This window comes from Rhinolophus sinicus, linkage group LG01 (genome assembly GCF_036562045.2).
Source record: "Rhinolophus sinicus isolate RSC01 linkage group LG01, ASM3656204v1, whole genome shotgun sequence".
Classification (NCBI taxonomy): Eukaryota; Metazoa; Chordata; class Mammalia; order Chiroptera; family Rhinolophidae; genus Rhinolophus; species Rhinolophus sinicus.
Window position 1 is genome coordinate 3,773,263 of NC_133751.1, and position 27,050 is coordinate 3,800,312.

Here is a 27,050-nt window from a genome sequence, read left to right on the forward strand (position 1 = left end):
TTCAGTTCACCTAAGTTCTCTGACCACAGGAATTAAATTATAAGTCAATAGCAAAAAGATGTCTGGAAAATTCCTAATTATTTAGAAACTAAATAACACATTTCTAGAACTATAAAACTTGTAGAAGAAAATACAGGAGAAAACTTTCATGTCCTTGGATTTGGCAAACAATTTCTTAGCTACAACACCAAAAAGCACAATCCATAAAGGAAAAACAATTGATAAAATGGTTTGTCATCAAAATGAAGGACCTCTCTTTGAAACACAGTATTAAGAGACGGAAAAGACTGGGAGAAAATATTTGCAGGTCACATTTCTCGTAAAGGATTTGGATTCTGAATATAAAGAACTCTGAAAATTCAATCATGTGCAAAGAATTCAATGGAAAAGTGGGCAAGAAAATTTGAAAAGACACTTCAACGAAGATGTGTGAAGGGCAAAGAAGCCCATGAAAAGACACTCAAGATCATTAGCCATTAGGGAGATGCAAATTAAAAAAAAAACAAAAAACACAGTAAGAAAACATTGAATACCTAGTAAAATGAACAAGTCTCACTATATCAAGTGTTGGTGATGATGGAGAGAAACTAGGACTCTCACACACTGCTGGTGGGAATATAACATGATACAGCCAACTTTGGGTGGTTTCTTAGGAAGTGAGACATATCCCTGTTATGTGATCCGGCCATCCCACTCCTAGATATTTACCCAGAAAAAATGAAAATACGTGTCCAAGGACTTCTGCAGTAATGTGCACAGTTGCTTTATTTGGAATAGCCAAAACCCTTGCAAACAACCTCAAAGTTCAACAGGTGAGTGGGCATAAAACAATTGTGGTATAGCTAGGTACGCAATTAAGCACTGCTTAGCAGAAAAAAATGAATGAACGATTGATACATGAAACAAAATGGATATATTTCAAGTAATTAGGCTGAGTGAAAGAAGTCAACCAAAAAGGAATACACACTGTAATTCCATTTATATGAAATTCTAAAAAAGGGAAAACTTATCCATCGTGAAAGAAGGCAGACCACTGGTTACCCAGGGAGGTCAGCAAGGGCTGCGAGGAAGGCAGAAGAAAAAAGTACCCGGAAACTTTGGGGTTTGATGGAAATGTTTATGGTCTTGTGTGTGGTGAGGGTTTCAGGGGTGCAAATACATAGAAAATTTATTAAGTTGTACCCTATTATATCTTAAGAAAGCTGTTAAAAATCAAAAGCACCAAGTAGTCAGAAAAGTACGTCAAAGAACAACACATGTGATATGATCGCATTTAGGTTAAAAAAGAAACACGAAACCAACTCCACCTATGCTAAATACATAGGGATGATCAATTTTAGTATTGTTCTTTTAGGTGGAACACCCGAGTTATACATTTTCTCATATATGCTATATATATATCAATATATTAACACTATATATACACACAATAATATAAAAACCTCCAACAAAATCATTTTTTCCTCGATATACATGTGTTACTTTTATAATCAGAAAAGTCACACATTAAAAAAAAAAATTAAAACTAGCACCAATTTATGTTGTCAGACATACTGTATAACCTAGAAACACCTGCGTTGTCACACTGGCTAACTAGCTACTCGATATGAAAGGAAAGTTGATTTAAAACTACGTCTGTAGTATATTTTCTAGGAATGCCATTCACTGGACCTTTATTACACAGTACTAATTCAGAGAACAGATTTAAATTTTAAAATTGCATTCATTTATGAGAAGCTAGACTAAGCAGTGCGTAAGAGCATGGACCTGGGGACAGACTTTTGCGGTTCAGATCCTAGCTCCCTCTTATGAACTGTGTTATCTTGGTCTTGTTACTTCTTTGCTTCTCCGTTTCCTCATCTGTACATGGTGATCACTGCACTGACAAGTCACCGTCTTGTTGCTTAGATAACCAAGTGAATGAAACACACAGCACCACGCCTGGGTGGTAAAGTTACTGCTTCAGAAGAATGACCTGTGAACATATTGCTACTCGGAATTCTATCATCAGTGTATTGGGTTAGAATTTTGACTATGCATTTTCTCTGTCTTGTGCCCCAGAAGGTCAGGATCCAGATGATAATGAGGGCCTGAGGACGCTATGTCAATTTACCAACTCTAAAAATTAAAATGGTTGAGTCTTTTCCCGCCATAGCATACAAAACATAGTGAACTGCCCCTCCCCCACCCCCATCGACTCCCTGGTACTGAGATGTTTTCTGAGCTGAGTGTTCTGGAGTCACAGGACAGGCGATCTGCACCCAGGGCCATCATAGTCAGCGAGCAGGTGCAAGCCACTTGCCATCAGGGCCTCAGGGTTTTCTATCAAACAAGGAGGCAGGGCCGCCTGATCTCTGCCTCTGGGGCCTGTGGCTTTGCAGCTTTTGAGTGCATTCTAACTGGACGGCAGAGGCATATCTTTGAAACTCTGTTAACAGCTAACATTCCTATTTTTAAACATGAACATGGACCAGATGATCCACTTTCAACCTGCAGCAAAGGAAATTCACAGTGAAATGACTGCCACAATCCACGGCGTGTCTCCAGTTGTATAAGCTGAAATCTACACAGTGCTTGGGTGCTAAATGTCTCAATCTATAAAAAGAGATGGGTGGTATTTCAGAAGCTTTGGATACATTAAGAGAGTTGTCAGTTTTAACACTCTATTATTTTTCCAGCTATAGGACACTTGGCTCAGGCAACACAGAGGCTCCAATCTCCAATATCTGTTTCAGATGTGTGGGATTGTAGGCTGAAGACCCAGGTTGGTCAGCTGCATTACACACCGAGACTGCCACCTTGTTTATTGGCTCTGATCTAACACCAGAAGAGTGACTCTCTATAGGAGTGGGGGGTGATTGAAAAGCGGCAGGGCAGCATAACAGAGCATCTGGGGATCTTTTCCCAAAATACCCACCACCCTCCCACCCACCACCATTCTGATATATCCTGGCTGAAAAAGGATGTGAGGATATGGACCATGAGTACTTACAAAGCTCCCCAGAAGACTTCAAAGAGCTCCCACTCACTGCTTTCGTGCCACCTTGTCCCAGCCCTTCCAGAGACACCTAAGCTTATAAACCAGGTGCTGTCTATCAAACACAGATTATTATGAAAACTAAAGTAAAAGACACAGGGAGACAAAGGCGGCTCCCACAGATGTCGGCTTCATTGGGTGCTGGTTGTTGGCACAAAGGTGGAACTTCCTCCAACCGTAACACATAGAAATGAGGATAAAACAAAATTCCCAATTTTTAAATATGTAGCTGAGCCCAGAAATACACCCTAGGGCTGGGGTTCCCATGCCTCGGTGTGTGTGGGGGGGAGGGGACAGAAGACTTGACCCCAGCACCAAGGAGATGGACCCTAGAGCCAAGACACCAGTGCAATCCTGGTCCATTGGTGGAAGGAGCTGGAAAACTATCAACATGGAAAGTTGACTGTGTGCGGTCTGAGAAGTGGCGGGTGAGGAGAACAGAAAGAATCTCCCATGAGGAATGGGGCCTTCAAACCTCAAGACTCCAGCTGGGGTATGTAGCAGTGGGTTTTCAAATTAGTGAAGAAAAGAGGAATTATTTGAGAAATGTTACAGGAGCAATGGGGTAGTCATCTTGGGGAAAGATGTTTTAATCCATACATTCTATGCTAAGGTCAATCAAATATAAAATGAATAATATATGAATATGTCATATCCATATAATATTCAGACATAAAATATGACTAAATCACAATAGAATTATAATGAGGAAGGCCATTTAAAATGTGACATAAACTAAAGAGCCTTAAAGCAAAAGATTGATATATTTTAAATACATGAAAGTAAACATTTTATATTAAAATTCATTATAAATTTAAAAATTATTTACAATTGAGACATGAATTGTAGTTGTTTTCCTCCAAATGGCCAACTCCTCCATTACATAAAGAGCGCCTACAGATAAATACAAAAAACTAAAAACCCAACAGAAAAAAAATGTGAAAAAGATATGAGTGCATAGTTTACAGAAAAGAAAAAACAAATGCCTTTAGAAATATGAAAAGAAACTCAACCTCACCCATATAAAGTAGAACAAATTAAAACAGCACTGAGATAACATTTTTTACCTATCAGATTGACAAAATTTTCCAAAATGTAATAACACCATGTTGGTAAGGGTGCCAAGAGAAACAAGCCATCGTACCCATTGCCTGAGAACTGGTGTAGTTGGATATAAACAAGTATAACCTCTATGGAAGGGAAGGTGACAATATTCATCAGGATTACAAATGCTTATAACCTTTAACCCAACAATTCTACTTCTAGTAATGTCGCCTAGAGGTATCCTTTCACAAGTGGGAGCAGACCTTTATAAATGGTATCCACTGCAGCACCGTCATAACAAAAGACTGGAAACAACTTCAACGTCTACCAATAAGGATTGGTTAAATAAATTAGGGAATAGCCATATAATAGAAGATCACAGGGCTCACAAAAAATAATAACGAGGGAGCTCTTTATGTACTCATATGATTACCTCTCCGGGAGTGGGGCACTATATAATTCGTTGTAGCTTCTGAATATTACCTAGTCAACTTTTCAAATTAAATTAAGAATGATAATGGAGATAAAGGAAATACAAAATTATTATACAACTCGATGAAAAATGAGCCAGTATGTTTAAAAAAGTATAAAATAGCATTTCTGGCAATGAAAAATATAGTCAATGCAATTAAAAAGTCACCGAATAGGTTAAATAGAACGAACACAGCTGAAGAGAGAATGGGCAATATAAGCTGTATCTGAGGAAATTACACAGAATGCAGCAAAGATAAAGAAAGAAAAATAGGAATGAAAGGTCATGGGACATGGAGAAAATAATAAGAAATCTCAAAATTGATCTCACAGGAGACCCAGAAGAAGAGACTAGTAAGAATGTGTGTGAGGCCAGAGTAGAAGAGGTAACAGCTGAGAATTCTCTAGGAGTGATGACGAACAACATGATTAGCAGATTCAGAGAGCACAATGAGTTTTGAGCAAGATGAGAAAAGAATAACCTATTATCTAGATACAGCATGGTGAAACTTCAGAACAGTAAACATTTCAAGTTAAGTCTCAACATCAAGCAGAGAGAAGAAACAGATTACCCTTAACGGTACAACCACAGACCCTTAATTGTGGTCTTTTCATCAGCAATAACGATGGCCAGAGAACAACGAAATAGCATCTTCAAAACACTAAGGGGAATGATCGACCTGGAACTTCATACGTAGTTAAATTATGATTCAAGAGATGGGGCAAAATAAAATTTACCTTTCACACATGTTTATAAGAGAAATCCTAAGGTACAGTCTATAGTGGAAGGGAATTGCTGTGTAGTGTTCTACTGAATGGATAGATGACAATTTGTTTATCCATTCTCCTTTGTTCGACTTTGGGTTGTTTTTAGTTAGATGAAAATGATAGTTAGTTTTAGTAATTATGTAGTACTATAGTTAGTTTTATGGATAAAGCTGCTTCTGGTCAAGTTTTGGGGTGGACATACACATTCATTTATCCTTTGTATATACATAAGAGTGAAACTGCTGGGTCATAGAGTAGGAATATTTCACATTAGTAGAAACTATCAAACAGTTCTCCCACTTATACGAAACAATTTCAGCAAACTGAGAGTCCCTTAACTGAGGATTAGAAAGGAATTCCACAAGCCTACTCCATGTGTCATGCTTAGTGGTGAAATATGATAGGCATTCCCACTAAAGTAAGGAAAAAACCAAAAATGTCAATCATCACCATTTCTAGTCAATAGTCACTAAAGGTTTTACAAAAAGAAAAGTTATGAATATTATAAATGATAAAATTTGCATTAATTCTAGATTATATAACTGTTGTCATAGAAAATTCAAGTGACTCTAACAACAATTTAAAAGGGAGAATTCAGGAAGGTGGGTGGATAGAAAATTAATATACAAAAAAAAACCCCCCACATGCCTAGATACCAAACAATCCATTAGAAATACAGTTTAAAATAATCTCATTTATAGTAACAGTAAGAGCTAAGAGGGATCTAGTAATAAGTATATGTGTAAAGTCTTTTCTGGAGAAAATTATAAAAGATTGGTGTAGGACATAAGAGAAGATCTAAACAAATGATAGTTAGCATATTGGTGGGGATAAGACTCATACAGTAAAGATCTAATTTCTCCTCAAGTTAATCTATAAATTCAATGCAGTTCTGATCAAGATCCCAATAGCGTTTGTTCTTTAGGGATCTTGACAAGCTCGATAAAAGGACAAAAGCAGCTAGGACAATTTTAAAGAAGAATAGGAGAAGAGCTAGCCCTTGCCAGGTATTACATCTCACTACAACTAGAGAAATGAAAACCATGTGGTGTAGCACAAGGGTAGACAACTACACCAATGGAACAAACAGAATGCTCAGAAATAGACCCAGACATATCCTAGGTCTCGGCACATGACAAAGATCCTATTAAAATTCAGCAGGTACCGTGCAAAAAATTTTTCACCTGAAGCTAATCAAGACTCTAAATCAGGGGTGTCCAAACTTTTTTCAACGTTTTTCACCAAGGGCCATATTCGGTAAAATACACAAACAGCGGGCCACTCACTCGAGGTGAAGTACGTATTGCCTCACCTGGTTTATTTAAGTAAACTAAATATATTTTTGGAATTTGCTGCGAGCCAATAAACAATGGATTGCGGGCTGCAGTTGGCCCGCGGGCCACAGTTTGGACACCCCTGCTCTAGAACAAAGTTCAAGTTCAAGGACATATGAGGTTAAACGGACATGTTAACTGCTACCATTAGGAAATACTCAGCTAAATCTGAACATGATATATTCTATAAAACAACTGGCCTTAAAAAAAGATATTACATGATATTAATCAAACATTGTTAATTTTTAGGTGTCATTATAGTATTATGGTTATATAGGAAAATGTCCTTATTTTAAAGAATTGCACAATGAAATATTTAGGATTGAAATATCATGGTATCTGCAACTTATTTGTAAATAGTTCAGCAAAAACTACATATAAACAAATATACATATACTGAGATATGGCAAATGTTAAAAATTATTAAATCTAGTTGGTTGTTATGCAGGACATTATTGTATTATATTTAGTCTTTTCTGTATATTAAAATTTTTCATAATAAAATACTGAGAAGAATCAGAGGGGAAATTATTCAATAAATGATGCTGAGAAAATGAACTATCCTTTAAGAATTAGGGCCTTACTTCACATTTTAGAAGAAAAAGATTTTAAAGTATATGGTATCTTAAAAATAACAATTCTACTTTCTTAGATTAAGAAAGAATTTCTTAAATAAGTACAAAGTGAAAGCCACAAGATTAGTAAATTTTATTTGACTAAATTTAAGAGAAAATGTAAACAAAAGACACCAAAAACAAGTGAAATAAACAACAGAGAGATTATAAAATATTTGCCATGCACATAACCCTGAAAAATTAACAACTCAAATATATAAATATCTCATATATATCAGTAAAAAAGACAAGTAGAAAAACATGCCAAAGTTGTTAATAGAAAGATTCACCATCAGAAAGAAAACTCAAACATCCTATAAACATATGAAAAGTTAAGTCCTCTCGGGAAATCAATTAAACTGTGATACTATTTCACACACACAGACTGGCAAAAAACAAAAACAAAACAACTATGATAATACTTTGAGGGAGTGGAAATTCTGATTTAATTCTGGTGGTCTAGCTACTTTGTAGACAAATTTGACAGTAGGCAGTAACAAAGAAGACTGGCACACCGAATCATCTAGAAATTCCGTTTCCAGAAGATCTCATTCACAAGCACAAAGATGTTCACCACAGTACTGCTTATAATTGCAAATATTAGAGACAACCCAAATGTTAATAGAGGTGGGATTGGGTAAATAATCTGAGCATATTCATGCAATGGAAAACCATACAGAAGTCAAAAAGAATGATCTAGTAGTCATTACATGGAAAATCTCAAAAATGTAGTGTTGAGCTATAAAAGCAAGTTGACAAAGGATATGTACCGTACAACAGCATTCGTATAAATTAAGAACTACCGAAAAACCCAAACCAACCGACCTGTGTTTTGATATAAACACTTATTAAAAGGATATAGTGGTGAGCTTATAAGATGACCCCCAAGGATCCTGTTTCCAGTATTTACTCTTGTGCATTCCCCTCCCCTATCTACCAATAGAATAAGGCAGAAGTGATAGCATATTACTTCCAAGATTAGGTTACAAAAAGACTGTGGCTTCTGTCTTGGGTGCTCTGTTGCACTCTCTCTCTGGGATCATTGCTCTGGGGTGACCAGGTGCTCATCGTGGGGACATTCAGACAGGCCTGTGGCCAGGTCCATATGACAAGGAATGGAGGGCTCCTGCCAACCATGTGACTGAGCCTGGAAGCAGACCCTCCAGCCTTCAGATGGCTGCAGCTCATGAGAGACTGGACCAGAACCACCCATCTAAGCCACTCCTCCATTCCTGACCCTTAGCAACTGCACAGGTTGTAAAGTGCTGCTAAACTTGGGATAAACTGTTCCATAGTTATTTAAACTAATCCAGGGTACTTACAACTACGTGGTGAAATTATAAAGGTGCAGTAATTATGAGAAGAATATACACCAATTTCAGGATAAAGGGTAACCGTGGGGAACATGGTGAAGTGGGGTTTTAGCTATACTTATTTTTTATTTCTATGACAAATTTTTGAAGGAAATATGACAAAATGCTAACATTTGTTAAATTTGGGTGTTCTATAAGTGTGTACATAGTACATGATTTCCTGTAATTTGAAACACTTTCTTTGTTACTTAAAACATGTTGTAAATTCAAAATAAACACTTTGGAAAAGAAAAAAGGCAGGGTATCTCTCTCATTTATTATGGTGCCATAGACCACTGCCTGGCTTGTAATTGCAGCCCTGAGGGAAGTAATTACTTTAACGGCTAAACAATTTGCACTGAAGAGGAAACACATCAGTGTCTATTCCCACCGCTGGTAAAATTTAATGGTTACGTACCAAAACCTTAAATATGTTTTCAAAAAATAGCAACAAAAAACTTAAATAAGAGCACCTCACAGAGAATTCATGATGAAATGCAGGAAACCATCTCTGCCTGGAGACGCTTAATACTAAACAGTTTCCAACAGCAATTCACGCAGGAAACAGACGGCGATTATGTTCTCTGCAGCATTAACTAAAGTGGACGATATAACGGCTGTTGCCATAGTAGCCTCTACTTTGATGGTATTTAACAAGAGAACAGGAATTGTGGGGAAAATTGAGTTAGTTCTTAGACTCTCTGGGTTAAAAGAAATTAAAATGTTTGGTTGGGAGATACAGCAGTGCTTCAGGTTGTACAGTCCCAGGTAATGCCAGAGAGAGAGGTCCCCTCAGTGAAAATCTAGCAGGCTGAAAGAGTTCATGCATGTCTGAAAGGTACACACTTACTCATGACCAAGATTAAAAAATGACGAGACTCAAGGGCCCCGACTGAGTCCGTTCACTAAGGAAGTCTGCACTGATATTTAAGAAGATACACTGCAACGTATCAAATATGTACCTAAGACTAGGTGATTTTGTTTATATACAATATGAACTGGCATAATATTCCAGATGTAAGTTTTCCTTTTACTATTTCTCTCTTCTGTTCTCCAAATTGGTATTTTACTTTGCAGGAATGATGGTGTTGAAACAAAAAGAAGCCTCATTTCGCTGCTTTATTTACCAGGATTCCCTTTTAAGACCACGATTTAGGCAGTAAGAAATAATAAGTCTCTCCCCTCTGAATAAATTAGCCATGATCAGCATTTTGCCTACTCACCCTCATCTCCTCTGAACTCTTTGGCTGGTTTTAGATCAGAGTAAAGGTCTGGTCAGCGCTGAGGCCACCAGCATTGGTCACCGAGCGTCGCAGCCTGTCCCACAACTGTATCTAAGGTTCAAGACTATCTTTCCTCAAATTCACATTTCCTTTCCTTCACTGCACAGTGACCTTGTATTTCACTGTAACCCCCCAGTTTTTTCTGGTCCACCTCCTTGTCATTCATTCTTTCTTCTACCTCACGTTTGCTTAATTGTTCCCTTCCTTAGCACGTGACCAGCACAACTTCAAGATTTCACTCTGTTGCTGACCCTTAGCACTGTACCAGGGTCATTCAGTCGTCTGCAATCCTATTTGGAGGCACTGTGCTCTCCAGCCACTTCCGGGGGTACAATTTCTCTCCAGCGTCTCCAGTGATTCCGTCTACGAGTTACCTTTTCCACGCTAGCTCGGGCTATTAGTCAGAAGTACCTGATCCTCCCACCAAACCATGTGGCGTGGGAACACTCCATTTCAAGCAAACTGTTAAGTTTGAAGACATTTTTCAAGTTCAAGGAGTTTAACCATCCCATCTACTTAATGTGCTCGCCTGGTTTCTCTGAAGACCTGCCCAAGCCTTAAGCTAGACGTTGCAGAATAATGCTGCTGTGTCACCCTCATGCCAGCTCTTCAAAGGAATTCTATGAGAAAAATGGGCTCCTGGGTCTCATTACTTTAGGATTTTGAGAAATAGCAATGACAGGCATTTACTTCTTATTTTATAGTGAGGATTTGAGGGGAAAATAATATACACAGCTTACCTGTAAATTTTCCTCTTTCTCCATTCTAGTTTCACTATCAAAAACTATAGCTCATCCCCATGACCCACAGAGTAGTTTTATTCCTGGGATGAGGTGCCATTGCAAGTTTATTACGAAAGGGAACTATCCTGACTAACCCTCAGCAAGCATTTGCCATGTGCCAAGCACTGGACTAAGAGTTTTACGAGGATTCTCTCACTTTTTCCTCTCGGCAATGCCACGATACATTTTATGGATAAGACTTTGATCACTGATCATATACGTATGAATGAAACAATTCAATGGCAGCTGACTTATCCAGACTGCTTCCAAGTAGGTTAATTGACATAAAATACTCCAGTTCAGTCTCCCTGGCCAATTCAAGGGTCGCTTACCTGCACAGGGGCTTGCCGCAAAGCCCACCCTCTTCCGAGCTCTGTCAAAGACCACATAGAAGCCCTCCATCACGGTAGCACCAATCACCAGCGCATTCATGGAAGGCGAAATGCCGAACCGGTAACATTCATAATTCAGGCCAGCCCCCATCATGGGCTGAATGTAAAGCTGTTCAGGAGGAAAGAGCAGACAAGGAAAAGCATGAGTCAGGCACCATCGCATAACTGCTGAGGTCACAGTGTGCTCAGAACCTCCAAGGTGCTAGAGGGAGCTACAGAGAAAGAAGACACCGGCCCTGCCATCCAGGAGTTGAGATCATAGACGTGGTGATAGACATTACTGAAAATGGTAGCAGCGTGCACACCACGTGGAACTGTACACAGGTCCTGCCCTACGGAAGATAAGATGTCCATTTACCCACCCAGCATCCCCCCAGCAGTTATTTATTGAGCACTTAATATGGCCTAGATACTGTCGTCAGCACCAGAAGTACAAGGATGAAAAACACATGGCTGCTATCCCGCTGCAGCTTCCCATCCATGGGCGCGGCAGGCAGGTATATCCTGAGTGGCAAGTGCTCCAACAGGCTCCACCTACTGGTAATGCCGACCAGGGAACCTTGAGACAAGAGCAGTTGTTTCTCTCTAGCTCACAACTCTCTCTCCCCCTGGCCTCTGAGAGACAGCGCCCTTCTTCTTCCTCACTGGCTGCTCCCTCTCAGGCGTGTGTACTGGCTTTGCTTCACCTTCCTCACCTGTCAGCATCTGAGAACTCCAGAGTTCGGCCTCCTCTCTAGCTTCCCTCCCAGGTGACCCGTGCAGTTCCAGGGCCCACTGTACATCCTCTGTGCTCTGTGCTGAGACGCCCAAATCTTTATCTGCAGTCCAGGTCTCTGCAGCCATTGCCACACTCTTCTGTCCACCTGCCCACTCACCACTCAGCTGACATCTCAAATGTAACATTTAAAAAAACTGAACTTTGGAGCGGCTGGATGGTTCAGTTGGTTACAGCGCAAGCTCTGAACAACAGGGTTGCTGGTTCGATTCCCACATGGGCCCAGTGAGCTGCGCCCTCCACAACTAGACTGAAGGACAACTTGGAGCTGATGGGAGAAACACACTGTTCCCCAATATTTCCTAATAAAATTTAAAAAACAAAACACAAAAACTGAACTTTGGATATTGCCCCCCAATCTGCTCTTGTCTCAAGGTTTGCAGGCTCAGTAAATCCATGATACAGCCATTTACTCAGGCCCAGAGCACTAGGTCAGTATCTCTCACCCTCCACTGAAACCGTGACGAGAGCTGGAGGTCTGCCCTGTGAAACTGAACCTGAATTTTATCACTTCTCCCATCCCCATCGCTGCCACCCTGGTCCATTCTCATCCCCTTCTCTCATGAGCCACTGCAGTGCTGGTTCTTACCCAGCTCCACGATGCCATCTTTCCTAAGTGATCATGTCATCCTCTATCAAGGAGAACTTAAAAGTAGGCAACATGACACAGGTGGGATGATTTCCTCAGTACAAGAGGGGGAAGCCGTCACAATCAGAAGACAGAACATCAACAGATCAGCAGCTCTGAGGTGTGTGAGGACCGGGTCCTGCAGGTACCATGCAGTGTTAAATAAACACCAGGCACAGTCCTTGATCCCCTGGAGCAAGAGTCTGCGGGGAACTGAGTTACTTAATCAGTGAGCAAATCAATGTCATATCAGTAATAACAGTCCCTCTGGTTATTTTTTTTAATGGCAAAGTATTAAAATGTAGGGTAATTGGGGCCGGCCGGGTGGCTCAGGCGGTTAGAGCTCCATGCTCCTAACTCTGAAGGCTGCCGGTTCGATTCCCACATGGGCCAGTGGGCTCTCAACCACAAGGTTGCCAGTTCAACTCCTCGAGTCCCACAAGGGATGGTGGGCTGAGCCCCTTGCAACTAGCATTGGCAACTGGACCTTGAACTGAGCTGCGCCCTCCACAACTAAGACTGAAAGGACAATAACTTGACTTGGAAAAAAGGCCTGGAAGTACACACTGTTCCCCAATAAAGTCCTGTTAAAATAAATAAATAAATAAATAAATAAATAAATAAATAAATAAATAAAAATAAAATAAAATGTAGGGTAATTAAGGGAATAGAGTGGCTTTGTATGAGAAAAACACCAAATTTATTGTTTTGAAAAAAATTCTAAAGTACAAAATGAGTGACAAGAAAGACTTCACCCTGAAGGTCAAAAGCACTAAGAAAAACTTGGAGGAGCGAGTCGAGACTCACCGATTGGCAGTCTCGGGCCTTGTGGCAGGAGCAGGAAAGACCAAAGGGAGACCAGTCAGCGGGTGGGAAGGGGGGGTTGCCTTATGGTGACTGGAGGAGAGGGGCCAGCCTAGAGGCAGACTGACGGGTGTCATGGCAGGGTGGAGAGCTGCTCATTAAGCTTGGGAAGCACAAATACAGTATTTAAAATCTGAACAGAAAAGAAACGCAGAAGTCGTGCTGGAGAAAATGTACGTGATAAAACTGACACCTGAGGAAGACGATGTCACTGCCTTTCGATGTGCAGAGAAGACTGGAGGAAGAGGAGTTTCAAGGCCGGGAGGTGAGGAAGGAAGGACGCAGCAATGGCAGTTCCTGGAGTCTCCACCTGCTAGCCGTCAAGCTGCTGCTGTGTCCAGGGAACTGTTCCAGCACCCAGAACCCTGCCCTCGTTGGTCTGTCTGTCTGTAAACCCTTCTTCAAGGCTGGGGATCATTCTGTTCCTCGCTATATTCTTGGTGCCCAGGCATGTGGTATATGCTAGGCACCTAGGAAGGCCTCCATAAATGAGTGTGGAATGAATGAGCTTAGTCAGTGTTAAATAGACAAGTTCTCATGAGGATCGACTTAAATTAGAAAAAGGTGATGGGGACACTTAGCTGCCTCCGAAACACACACACACACACACACACACACCCCTACCTTTGAATGAACTAATTCCATAATAAAACCTAAACAATTATCAAGTATGATGACAATATGATACAAACTGAATTTGTGTCTTTAACTCTCTCCTTTCTGTGTGTGTCCCAGTTCCAATAAAAATGCAGGCTATAAATTAGTAACATGTTGGGAAAGGTTCAGTACTGCTGGATCTCAGAATAAACTGTCTGCCTTAAACTAAAATCAACACAAATAGATGAACCAGTGGTATTTAAACTGAAACTATTTACATTTATAGGGTTATGTGAGAAAAAAAAATCAGAATTTGCCTGTGAGCTGGGGATTGATTTTTTTTAGCCAAATAGGGTTCAGCCCATGTGTTTTTGGCAAATAGTGTTGATGATAGGCAAAATTTAGGATAATTACCTTTGATACGACTCTGTTCTGCACTAGCAATCATTTGCCCATCTATTACTGCTGGTGCCGGAAAGATCCCACGCAGGGGCCTCATTCTAAAACTGGTGACGGCCCTAAATGTCAGGAAGGGGCTTGGGCAGGCAGAGCTGAGGTATTAGGAGGTGACCCCAGTGCTGTCCCTAAGGGGTGTGTCACCAGCATTTGGGGCTTGTGAGGATCTCATCAGGTGGTAGCTCACAGCTACCTATCTCTGCCCTTCCGAACAAGGCAATGGAAAGCAAGTGGGAGGGTGATGTTGAGTAAGAATCAGGAAAAAAGTGGGGAAAGTAGATTTTTAAACATCGAAAATGTGAGCACTTCAAAGTCAACCAAACTAATATCCATAGTTTCATAAGTGAAAATAAGCCTGAATTCTTATACAAATGAACTGCAGTCCTCCCAAACCACCCTCACATGTCCTCATGCTCACCCAGTGCCCGGTCCTAAAAGCAGTTGACAGTCCCCAGTGAACCTCCATGGCTGTTACCTGCCCTGGACATAACAGATTTCCCCCCAAACACCTGCCTTTTTCTCCTGCTTCTTCTGAGTTCCCAATTCTGCCATCCACCCACATGCCATTTACTTGCCAGTACACGTTCACCTTTGTCCTCGAGCTAGGTTTCAACTTTAGTTATAAACCACATTGATGAAATAACGTCCACATTTTGCTGTTTGACAGACCAAAAAGTGATCGTAAAGAGCACATTATTTTAAAGATGCTGAAAACGTATCCTTCTCACGTCACTCTTTGCAGTGTTGTTCATCTAAGGATACTGCAGGTTTCTGAAAATATCTTTGGCAAGTGTTATTATGTCTCCTTTACAGTTAAAGAGACAGATACAGAAAAGGCGAAGTGATTTGCTTCAAGTTATCGTGTGAGTCAAGGCAGGGCTGAGATTGTAACTTGAGCCTCTCGCTCTCAGCAAATGTGTCCTCTGCTGGGCTGGACGCTTTCAATCTTTTCCCCAACAACTGCCCATTTCTGGAATGCAACATCCCCCATATAAAGCTGAAAATGGGGAGAAGGCAGTATTATCATTTACTCGTTTCTTCTGAAATCATTCCTTTCTTCCCATCCCCTGATCCCACTCCTTTATCCCAAATTCACCAGATTACGATGGTGACACACTGTTTGTTATGTATTTCACAAAGAGGTATCAGGCACGACCCTTTCCTCCATGGCTGTCAGGGAAGGAAGGATGGTCTTTAAAACTTACACTTCTCATCTTCAAGGAATTAATAATGTCATTAAGAAAGAAATATAAGTGTGTGTGTGTTTAGAAAACAGAAATCAAAGGCAAAAGGCCACAGCGTAGAATATACCCTAAAGATATGATCTCATGCCAGATGAGTCGACTAGAAAACATGCATTATGAGTTTGAAGGGCAAGCTCACAAATGGGTTATTCTGCCCAGCTGAGGTTTGACAAAAGACGGGTTGTTTGAGTTGGGTCTTAAAGGATGGGAAGAATTTGGATACACAGATGGAGTGGGGACGAGGGGGCATTTCAGTGGTGGTGGCGGGTGGTGGAAGCAAAGGTTAGGAGACAGCAGCAGGCACAAAGGTCTGGAGGACAGTGACCAATGAGTAGAGGGTCAAGGGTGTATAGGAAATAGGCCGGAGAGCAAGGAAGGGTCCCGTGAGGAGCTCATCAAAGGCCACAGCAAGGAAAGGGGCCGTCAGTACTCAAATAGTGGGGTTGAAAGCTGTGATTTAGCAAGATTAATCTGGCAACAGTTTTCAAAGGAAAACAGCGGGGACTTGGGCTGCCTGGTGAGCAGCCCAGAGGTTCCTGAAGAGGTGAATGGGGAATGTGAGTGACAGGACTGAGGGCTACGGGAAGGCGAGGATGGGGAAGACATGAGAACATGACTAAGGAAGACAGAACTAGGTCTATTTCATTAGATGCTTAGGACGAAGAAGGGATCGATGATTTATTGACTATGAAAAAAAAATCTTCATCTCTGAGACTCTGGTTTTCTAATTTATACATAAAAAGGAAAAAAAACATAGTATCGTGGTAAATGCTGCAAAAACATCCTCAATGTTTGACCTTTCCTTGTAGCCACGCCCTTGTGACGTGACTTTGCAGCTCCCCCCCTCGGGAGACCGCGGCTACTTCGCGACCCGGGAATGCGGGCGGGCCTTGGCCTCGTGTGGGCAGCGCTGTGCGAGAGACCTGGCCCGTCCTGGGTCTGGACTCCAGCAGCCCTGAGTGTTTCTTCTCACTCTGTCAGAACCCTGCCAGCCCTGCGAGAGTCAGCCCCTGGGTGGTGACAGACGGCGACCCCATCACTCCACTGACCCAGCCGCCAGACACAGAGGCCCTCGGAGCCCATTCAGGACCGAGGCCGACCTAGACCCAGCCGCCCACCAGCGGACCAGACACACGCGAGCCAGCCTGCGAGGCCAGCGGACCCGCCCAGACTCACGAGCAGGATTCAAGCTGCGGGTTTCCCTGGGTGTTTGTTACGCAGCATTGTTGTGTGTCTTATAGTCGAGATTGAATACACACGTGATATCTAAATACACGCACAATGCACGACCTGTTTTACTTTCGCATGCTACACGTTACAGAGAGAGACGCACAAATCCAAGTTCATACCTGAGGCAGGATAGTTATGCGGAAGGATCTGCTGGCGTTCTCGTCTCTCAGGTAGATGGAGATTTTAGGGAAGTAAGCCCAAGGTGTTTCGGAATTCGTCCAGCACGCCAGCTGGGACCCGGTCCAGAAGCCATCAGAGAATTCCGGAATCTAGACAAAACAAGATCCCGGGAGAAACAATGACTAGTCTGGTGCCTCAACAGGACAGCTGCGGGCTGTCCTTGTCACCTCGCCAGATGCCCGCAGGGAGAAACAGTGGACAGCTCAGCGAGGCCTCAGTCCACTGGAAGAGTAACGGTAACGACAAAATAACAACTAAAATTACTGAGGCACTGGAGTACTTATTAGCGTTAGGCACCAGTATGAGTGTTTTGCAGCAATAATTTGTTTAATCCTCAAACACCGCCATCATCAGTGCAGTAACACTATCCCTTCAGTTTATGAATGAGGAACCCAAAGCACAGAGAGGTGAAGTAACTTGCCCAAGGTCTCACAGCAGTCAGAATGACCCTTTAGAAGAGAGGCTAGATCCTAAATGTGCCCTTAAGGCTTCTGAGGCATCACCTCTCCTCTGAACTTCCTGTGCCCTGCAAGTTTCCTGCTGGTGCAGAGCCCTGTGTGGGCTCTTCGCTCTTCCGGAACCTCTTTCTCCTCCTCTAAGTCTCAGCTTAGATGCTGCCTCATTCAGGAAGCCCTCCCTGATTTCCCCCACAGAATGCTGGTGCCTCCCCAGAGATTTCCCCTCCTTGTAGCAGGTCTAGTTTTACATTTCTTGGTGTGTTTGGTTAACATGTTTCCTGCACAAGAATCTGAGCCCTCTGAGGACAGAGGCCTGTTGTCTGAACCCACTTGTAGTCCTAACACTTAGCCCATTGGGGAGACTCAGGAAGGATTTGTGGGAAATATGGGTGGGCAGGAACACAGAACGCCCACCTATGCCTCTCCTCAGGGGCCCGGAAGGACGATGACACCCACACATGCCACTGGTTGCTGAATCTGAGGATTAATTACAAGTTCCAGCCGGGCCGTCCCCCCAGGCCCTGCCGTCTCCCCAGGCCCTGCCATCTCCTCAGGCCCTGCCGTCTCCCCAGGCCCTGCCATCTCCTCAGGCCTTGCCGTCTCCCCAGGCCCAGTGAAGGTGACTGAGCAGGCGCCCCGTGTCTGCCGGTTCCTAGAGGGAGGACAGTGCTGGAGGCGCCTCTTCTAACACATCCAGCTCAGTGCCTGCTCAGGTGACAGCTACAGGGGCATATGATAGGGACAGAGTTAGGCGACCATTGACGGGAAGAAAGGGGCTGTCAAAGGCGCATCCCTGAGGAAGAAACCCTTGAGCCGAGTTGAGGGGCAGCTGGGTCTCAGTGAGGCATGGTGGGGAAGGGAGGGCAGAGCATGGGACCCCCCCCCCCCTACATGGAGGCTGGCCCAGAGGACAGGAAGGGCATGAGACAGGCTGGGAGGGAACCAGGCTCACCACTGTGCATGTATCAGGAATCATTTATCAGAGAGCTGAGCTCTGTGGCAGGTTGGGTGTCATTAATACACCCAAGTGGGATTAGTGTAGGTCCCTTGTTCTCTGAGTCCAAACTCCAGGGCCGGGGATAGACAGCCTCTTCCAGAGTCCAGATGGGTGGGTGGAAAGCGATGATGTGGCTGTGGGAGGGTCTGCTTAGGAGAGGGGCCTAGGACCCACCCAGAGAAAGGGGCCAGCCCCCCACCAAGAGGGGCCCAAGGATGGGAGAGGTGCAGGGAGGCGGGTGTGATGGGAGCAGAGACAGGTAAGCAGGGATGCTGCAGAGATGAAACGGGCAGGACTGAGCACACCGGGGTGTCCCTACCAAGTGAGTGCTACACAACCACACATGCAGGTGTCATCTCTCCCTCCCGGAGCGACAGTGGGAGAAAATCCCGTGGTCTCTTCATCTTGTGCAGGTTCTCTACCTAGACTGGTAGTGATTGATCTGTAAAATTTCTAATGCTGGCGTTAATATATTTTATCCTTTTATAAAAGTTAACACGTTGAGTACGGCGGGGTTTAAATCCCTCATATCCCTCTGTTCCGGCAGGTTTTTAGAAGAAACTACTTTAAAATACACTCTTCTCTTTAAAGCGTAAATGCTTCTATGTCATTTATTATTTTTATATGGAATTTTTTAGGATTTACTCACCTATGATGTTAGTAATCCCTCCTGGTGTGATACTGCAGAAAGCAGCTTCCTTTGTGCAGTGGGACAATATGTATTTCATGAGGTATCACCGAAGAGTTAAATAAAATAATTCGGTGTTTTTCCAAAAATAACATAATTCAAAATTGCCTAAGGGATACTAAGGTTCCAAATGTTATAAACAAATCACTACAGTTCTGGAAAACTCTGTTTATTCATACATCCACTGTTGTGAATGTAACACGTGAAATGACTCATGGGTGAAAAAATGTATCCGATTCAAAATCACTATTTTTTTAGAAAAAATAATAATATGAATTCTAAAAAGTGTACATATGATGTAGACTTTATTCATTAACGACATTTGCCCGTTAGATATTAACGAAACACAAATAATTCAATAAAACATGCAAAGTAAAACGAGTCAACAGTAAAAACGAGAATTCTCGTTATCCGTCCTTAATGCATGGCTCAGAAAAACGAAGATTCTCGTGATCCGTACGCAACGTGTTAAGTCGATTTGAAATATGCATCCTAGGGAAAAACCTCTTGCCGGATGAGCCGAGAAGAGGTGGGGCGGTCATTATGCTGGGTTCAGAAGAGTGAAGGGTGGCTGGGCCTGCCGCCGGGCACAGAGCTCCAACGGCAGTGCTTAGATCCAACTGCGACAAAGAACGAGACTCAGAGTGACCAAGTACTCGCCTAAGGGGCACAGCCCAGTCCTGGGTGGGACCATCTACCTCCAAAGAGGAGGGTGAGAGGCCTCCAGGGGCTAAGCCACTTTTCCTTAGGGGAGTTTCGACCTCCGGTCACAGAGCTTTAAAGTCAGAAGTCATATGAACATGGGGTCATCCTGCTTCTGTATTTTAGAGTTGGAGAAACACGGGTTCCAAGCCACCTAGGGGTCCCCGCAGCTGGCAGGGATGGAGCCCAGGTCTCTGCCATACACCCTCCCCCACCACAGGCTCATTTCAAAATACACACCTACAGACCATTTATTTGTAAAATCCCATTTCAACAGTCCACTCCCAGAGCCAGAGCCCAACAGCTGTATTGTGTTTAACTCTCTGAAGTCAGTCCTTTCCTTAACCAGCAGAAGAACCCAAGCCAAGAGAGCGGCTTAGAGGAACCCAGCAGATAGAAAGAACACATGCTTCTCTGGTCTACACACAATAAGGCAGATGCCCCGCCTCTCCCCTTGCTCCATAGGGCTTTCCCTGCCCAAGACACAGAGTCTTCCCAGGTTTCTCCTTCCTGATGCAGGTGCTGAAATCACAGGATCATTTTAGACAAACAAACAGATTTTGTCATTTTGTTCCTTCTGCCTCGTGGTTTTCCTCGTCAGTCACCGCTGACCACCTGATGTGATGACCTCAGGAGTACCCATGCCCGTCCGCCATGGCCCCCCGTTCTCACGGCTCCGAGAAGGGCCGACTACAGGCTAGCTGGACACACACGGATGCTACCAGCGGCTTCCTAGGACCGAGGGAGAGCATTTATAGCTCAGAGCATCACACGTGAACACGCTCGTGGTAACTCTGCTGAGGGCATTTTTACTATTGAGGACAGTCAGCAGATTGCCCCGTATTTCGAGCAGTCTGATTTGCAGCTAGCAAATCAAAGGCACTAAAAACATCACCTGCTATTTTTTTTTCTTTTCTTTTTTTTTTTCTTTTCTGATTCAGCAGATATTAGACTGCTCTGGGCTGCTGCCCTGGACACCTTTCAGTTCCAAAAAGGCCTCGGTGACCGTTCTTTTTTATTTCCCCCTCGGTGTTCTTTTCATTTGCCTGCTGCTCTTTCTACAGCAGTTTTAGAGAATTTTGAAGTTTTGGTTCAGGGCAGCCAAAGCCCCGTTTCCAGCCCAGGTTTCTGCTACCACCTAGAATAAAGCAACTGCCATACATTTTCCTGTCAATTGTTCTTCAAATCCAGCCATCCCAACGGCGTAGTGAGATAATTGGCCTGAATTAGTTCCCGCATAAAGACTGTCCAGGAAACACTCATTTTTGGTGACTTTGCAAGAGTGGCCCTGTGTGGACAGATGGTTATAAAAATGCCCAAGAAGCTAAGGGAAACGTTCACCCCACATACAAACAAACAGCAGCCGCATTGTGCTTTGGACATCGACAGAAGATTCTCTTCACTGAGCAGCTGTGTGCCAGGCACGTAACCCCCACCCTCATGACAACCCTGCAGAGAGAATGTGGAGGCACCTGGAGGGCAGGCAGGAGCCTCTTCCTCGGGCACTCAGCCAGTAAGTACCAGAAACTAGACGCAATTCAGTTCCATCTGGCCCCCACGCTATGTTCCTTCCCATCAGTGACATTCGGCCCCACTGTTTTCCCAAACTGGGAATTGGGGTCACAGCAGGAATACCATCAGCCAGATCCCCAAAAGGTATGCTGCCCTTGACCGTGAGTCCACTTGTATTTCAGGGTACGGCCATGCAGTAATTTTTATATTGCCTGACTGTGAGTCACAAACTTGTATAGAAGAATCATAGTTCCAACATGGCTTGAATGAAGGCCAAAGGAGACATACAACTTTTGGTTTATTTGTTTAGTTTTAAAGGCTACCAACATATTCCTAATTTATGATTTACTTCAATGCAGTATATTACCAAGGGTTTTTTTTCTTAGATTAAAAAAAAGTACTACACCAATGACACTATTCTTTGAAATATGAAAAAGCATTGTACCTTCAGATCCAAGTCCTCTCGGGTTAAAACGAAGGAATTATTTGCTGATTAACATTAAAGAATGAGATCGTGAACTTAATAGGTAATAGTTTTACAAAAACAAACAACCCTTCCAAATCGCCAGATGGAGGTGGTTAGAATCCATGGTCACACTGCCCCGCATGGGGTCGTGACCTCATGCCCTCTGAGACGCATCAGTGTTCTGAGAACTCACCAGAGACGTGCGGGCCACGGCTTCCACCACAGCATTGAACACCTTCTGGGGCAGGCGCAGCAGCGTGGTGCCACTATCCACGATGGCCTTGTCCGCGTTATACTGGAAGGGGGAGAGGGTGGGAGAAGGTACATGAGGGACGCGGCAGCTCAGAGCAACGCCTGGCGCCAGCCCTCCATCACTGCACGTCTGCTACATATAAACGCGGGCAGCCACGGGACCGCCTTAGTGGCTGCCATTGATTTCGTATTCCCAGAACTTGGGAACCAAAGATCTCCTAGCCCAACATTCTCTTTTCACAGATAAAGCAACAGGCCAGGAAAGGGAAGTGACATGACCAAAATCAATAGCCCTCCCAATGCAGAGCTTGTCTCTTACTCAGAGATGCCCAAAAGCCCTTCTCAGGAAGCCCCCACCCCCCTCCCCCCCCAGCAAAGAGGGAAGACCCATGTATCTTCAGAGGCTGAAAGGATATATTAAAGGGCATTTACACAAATGATGCAAAGTCAACGGACTGTTATGCTTCCAGTGGAAAAAGAGAACCAGAGATACATTCATAAGACAATCACATACATACACACACACACACCCCACACACACACATACACAGCCCCCCCCAGACACACACACCACACACATACACATACACACACGTATACACAGAGTTTGGATTTTATTTTAGGTCCTCTGATTCCACTACTGGCTTCTTTAATAGCAAATAAGTACCTTTTGACAATAAACACAGATTTGTAGACAGCGTTGAAACACTATCATGATGGAATGGACCATCATTTAGCAAGTTCTCATGGGTTTCTCAGAGGTGTCTGTGTAGGTGAGAATTTGTCGTGGACTGTGATGGTGAACGTGAAAGCAAGTGACGCACAGGTCGGAGGTGGTATGAAGAAGGAATACAGTGCGTGCCGGTGGTTCTTATAAACCATCCTGCAAATGTTGTAGCAGACTGGGTTCCCTCACGCCATCGTAATCACAAGGCCATCATGCGGCACCAATAAGCCAAAAGGAGTGCGTGGGTGTGAACGAGGTTAGGAAGGAGCCGGGCTCACAGCTCTGCGTGGCTGCCTCCTTGGAGCGCTGGCGAGCTACGCATGTCTTTAGAGCTAACTTTTCCTCACCTGAGAATTGCGTACTGGGGGGAAGGGGTTGGCTGTGAATGGAGAATAGAGCTGATGATTTATTTCTGGCTTCCTTTTGCTCACTTTTCAGTCCCTCTCTGTCCCCTCACGTGCGTATTGCATCCTCTGCAAGAGAGGCGAGGCACCACGAGGGCAAGAAGAATGGGGAACGCGGTGGCTCTAGGTAGGTCTCTTCACTCACCACTTTATGCTCATGTTCCCTCTTTAGCCAAGTGGTGGTAAGGAAGCATTTTTTTTTTGGCAGGGGTGTCATTGATTTAAACTTTCATACCAAAAGGCCCTATGACTTTAAATGTCATGAATCTTTGATTTATCTTGTACGTTCCGATTTCATATTCAGGTCCCAGCTGTAATAGGTGGGTGACCCAGGCACCCCCAGACAGGCGGGCACAGCACAGGTTAGGTACCTCTCTGCAGTCCAGATTCAGGCTCTGGCCTCCGATTTCCAATTTCAGAATTTCTATCTGATAATACCACTCCTCCTTGATAGGGGTATACCAGATGTCTCCTTTGTACAAACTTGGTTCAATTCCACCCAGGACCTGGAAAGGAAAATATTCACAGGTATGAGAGAAAAAGTATGTAGGCACGCAACACGTTACATAGAGCAGCAGGCACTCGTACAGCGCAACTTCCCTGGGATTGGGCCTTGCACTTCATTGTCATGTCACAAATACATGTACTTGAAAATTAAACAGGGAACATTTGGGGACCCTGTATGCAAAGGTCAAACAGCATTCTGTCCCAGTCTAATCAAGACGCTTTGGTGGTTTCCTTTATCTAAAGAAAGTGCACACCTTTCCAGCTTCACGATGTTGAGATTTCTCCCCCAAAGAAGGGCAGTAAAATAGTTAACCAAGCTACTGTAAAATAGACGGACAATAATCGAGTTCCTCAGAAGAGAGAGGATGACCCCACACCTGGCACAGAAAGCAGAACAAAACAAGTTTCCTAATCAAAACTTCATGTGACTAAACTATAGAACATTACAAATCCTGGGTTACCCTGTCCCCTGAAAAGAGGGTAAAAAAGGTGTCAGAGGAGGTGCACTGTTAGCAAATGAAAGCAGCTGAGACTGCTTCTCATGTTGGGAGGCAAAGGTGTGGGCAGCACCCACCTGGAGGAAGGCCCCTTGTGCCTGCTCCCTGTCACCTCCTGCATTAGATGTCTGGGTGCAGGGCCCACCACGGGGGTGCTTTGGCTAGAGCATACCCACAGTGCTGACGGCTTTGATTCTGTCTGGTTAAAAACAATTTTGCGCTGTGTGTGTGTGTGTATGTGTGTGTGTGTGTGTGTGTGTAGAGAAAAAGGACATACAGGTGTCCTGTGTCCTCATCAAACTTATGAAGTCACAGGCACCCCCATTGCTTCCCTTATCCACAGGAAGGCCCATCTGCGACACCCCTCACTGTTTCTCACATGCCCCTCACTCACCCATCAAAAACAGTTACCTTTCAAAGGAAAAATTTCAAAAGCTTTAATGGAATTTGGGGAAGCAACGAGAATCATCTTTTGGATGGCAGCATGAATAGGAAAGATAAAAGTCATACCTAATTTTATCCATTTTTAATAGGTTCCATAATAAGGATTATCAAAAATTTACAGTATGCCTACATGTCTAATATTTGTATCAGGGTCTTAATAAGAGAAAAAAGAGCTCCAGCGATTTGAGATTTTTCGCCTCTTTAAGACTGAAAGATACCCACAAGACTACCTCCGTTGGTACCAGATCCAGCCACTGGGATTCCGGCCCCACACATCTGCATGGAGAAAACATTGGGGATTTCTGCTTGTGTCACGAGCGAATCAAAGAACGTCTCCAGAGAGCTTGATGGCTGCGGAAGGATGACAAGGGACAATGCTTCACAAGTCGTAGTCTGGATGGCAAGTGACGCGATGTATGAGACAGCAGGTATGGTATACAAAATCATTTTTCTTTATAGTTAACTGTTTTCAACTCTAAACAACAAACAAGTTATGACTAAGTACACTAATTCCAACAGGACTTCCTACCACTTGGTGTTTTTCCTTTGGAATGGCTGTATTGTAAACATCAAATAGCATTTCCGGAAGCTATTAGGACACTGTCACATTTATCATGACTGCCTAGTAAGGCAGACGTGAGAAGATGTGGAAGTGGGTTACCATGATACACACTGGGTTCTAACCTTAGATGTTTTGGAGCAAGGAGAGAACAGGGTTTCCAGGAGCTGCCTTTGCAGCTTCAGAAAAAGTTTAGTCACCTCTTTTAGCCAGAGGTGTCCATCACAAAAAGGAGAGGTGCCTGACCCACAGGGACAGGTCATCTCAGGCCCAGACTGTGGATGTGGCTTAGCTCTGCCAGCTGTCCACTGATCTGTGGGGAGCAGGAAAGTCGCAGAAAAGGACAGTGCTATGCTCCTGGAGTTGAGAAGCTGTAGTGGTCCCCACTGCTATGTGGGAGTAGACCTACTTTGCTCTGTATGTCCCTTACATGTAGCCATGCATTCAAGGGAAGCCCCCGTTTCTCCAGGACTTAAAAGCAAATGGTTCCGACTTGGGGGTGCACCATGGGTGCTGGTGGTTAGAAAGGGAGGTACTGGACTGCATTTGGGTTTTGGCTTTGCCAACTGGGAGGTATTAGGGTTACTCCCTGTGGGGTGTTTGTTCTGGAGGAAAGCTTAATTGTAGCAGCACAGATGCCAGAGGCATATTCCCACCAGCTTTGGTTAACCAAAGGCATGGTCAGGTATTCTCTGTAAGCACTCTGAGCGGGGTAGGAGTGCCCCCCATTATCAAATGAGTGTAAGTCTTTCCATTTGTTGAGTTCCTTTGTACCTGCTTCCTTCTGGCTTCTGTGCAGCCTCTGGCAGGATCCAGCACGATCTCTACACATAATCTTTGTCAAAGCACTTTTTGTTTGGGTAACGAGTGAGACAAAGGTGTCTCTTGAAACGGGTTGGGTCTGGTGTTGACCCCATCTGCTGTTTTTCTTCTGTCCATCTCCCTGAGACACAGCCAAGTAAACACTGCCTGGAATTGAATCCTGGCTCCACCACTTGCTAACCGTGTGACTTGCTCCTTTGTATCCTGCTCTGTAAAATGGGGTTAATAATAGGCTTCTAGAGCAGGTCTTGGGCTTAAATGGGCTGGTATTACATATAAGGTTTGGAGTAGTGCCTGACACACAGTAAGGGATCTGTTCTTATTCTGTCAAGTGATTCTTCGGTAGCAATGTGCCCCAGGATCCCTCTAGAGGTCTAAAAGCACACCTTGCCCAGGACCCAAGAGAACCTGCTTCAGAAGGTGTGCAGTGGGACCCCGACATCTGCAGCGTGGGTGCTTCTGACATGCATCCTTGGAGGGGCATCTGGGTTCACGCAGGGACCGCCACACACTATGACCACCCCTGAGTGCTCGGTCAACCTATCAGAAACCCCTGTGTCCGGAGATCCAGGCCACCCTGCCCATCCTGTTTTCAGCCGTGCTTTCCACACGTCCTATTACTGTCTCCTCAACCCCAGGGACATGGAGCCAGATGTTGGTCATCTTGGAATTTTGCAGATGAAAAGACAAAAGGTCACAGGAGGGGTCTGGACATCCCAAAAGAACCCTGAACGAGTTTCTTCTCAAAGGAAGTTCTATGTGTTATCAATTCCAGGTAATTTAGCTGTTCTCCATCACCTTCCAAATAATCAGCATAAAAACAATCCTACTCACAGCTTTCATTTTTCAAAGTCACAAGAAGATGAAATGTTTGGCCCAAGGTCACACTGTCGGTGAAAATGTGTTTAAGGACGTAAGTTATTACCAGTGTGCAAATCCCATGTTAAGCTTACCCTATAGTAAG

At 43.8% G+C, this 27,050-nt stretch overlaps 1 protein-coding gene across 2 annotated transcripts in view; it reads right to left on the reverse strand.

Moving 5' to 3' along the window:
- Nucleotides 1-27,050, reverse strand: part of BACE2 (beta-secretase 2) — a 99,479-nt gene that overhangs the window by 24,755 nt on the left and 47,674 nt on the right. For both annotated transcript variants that reach the window (XM_074325117.1, XM_019745755.2), the window contains exons 4-8: nucleotides 24,928-25,056; nucleotides 23,629-23,763; nucleotides 22,068-22,169; nucleotides 16,991-17,140; nucleotides 11,018-11,186 (exon numbers count right to left, since the gene is read on the reverse strand). In XM_074325117.1, coding sequence (XP_074181218.1) covers nucleotides 11,018-11,186; nucleotides 16,991-17,140; nucleotides 22,068-22,169; nucleotides 23,629-23,763; nucleotides 24,928-25,056 — 685 coding nt within the window. The remainder of the gene's footprint in view (nucleotides 1-11,017; nucleotides 11,187-16,990; nucleotides 17,141-22,067; nucleotides 22,170-23,628; nucleotides 23,764-24,927; nucleotides 25,057-27,050) is intronic.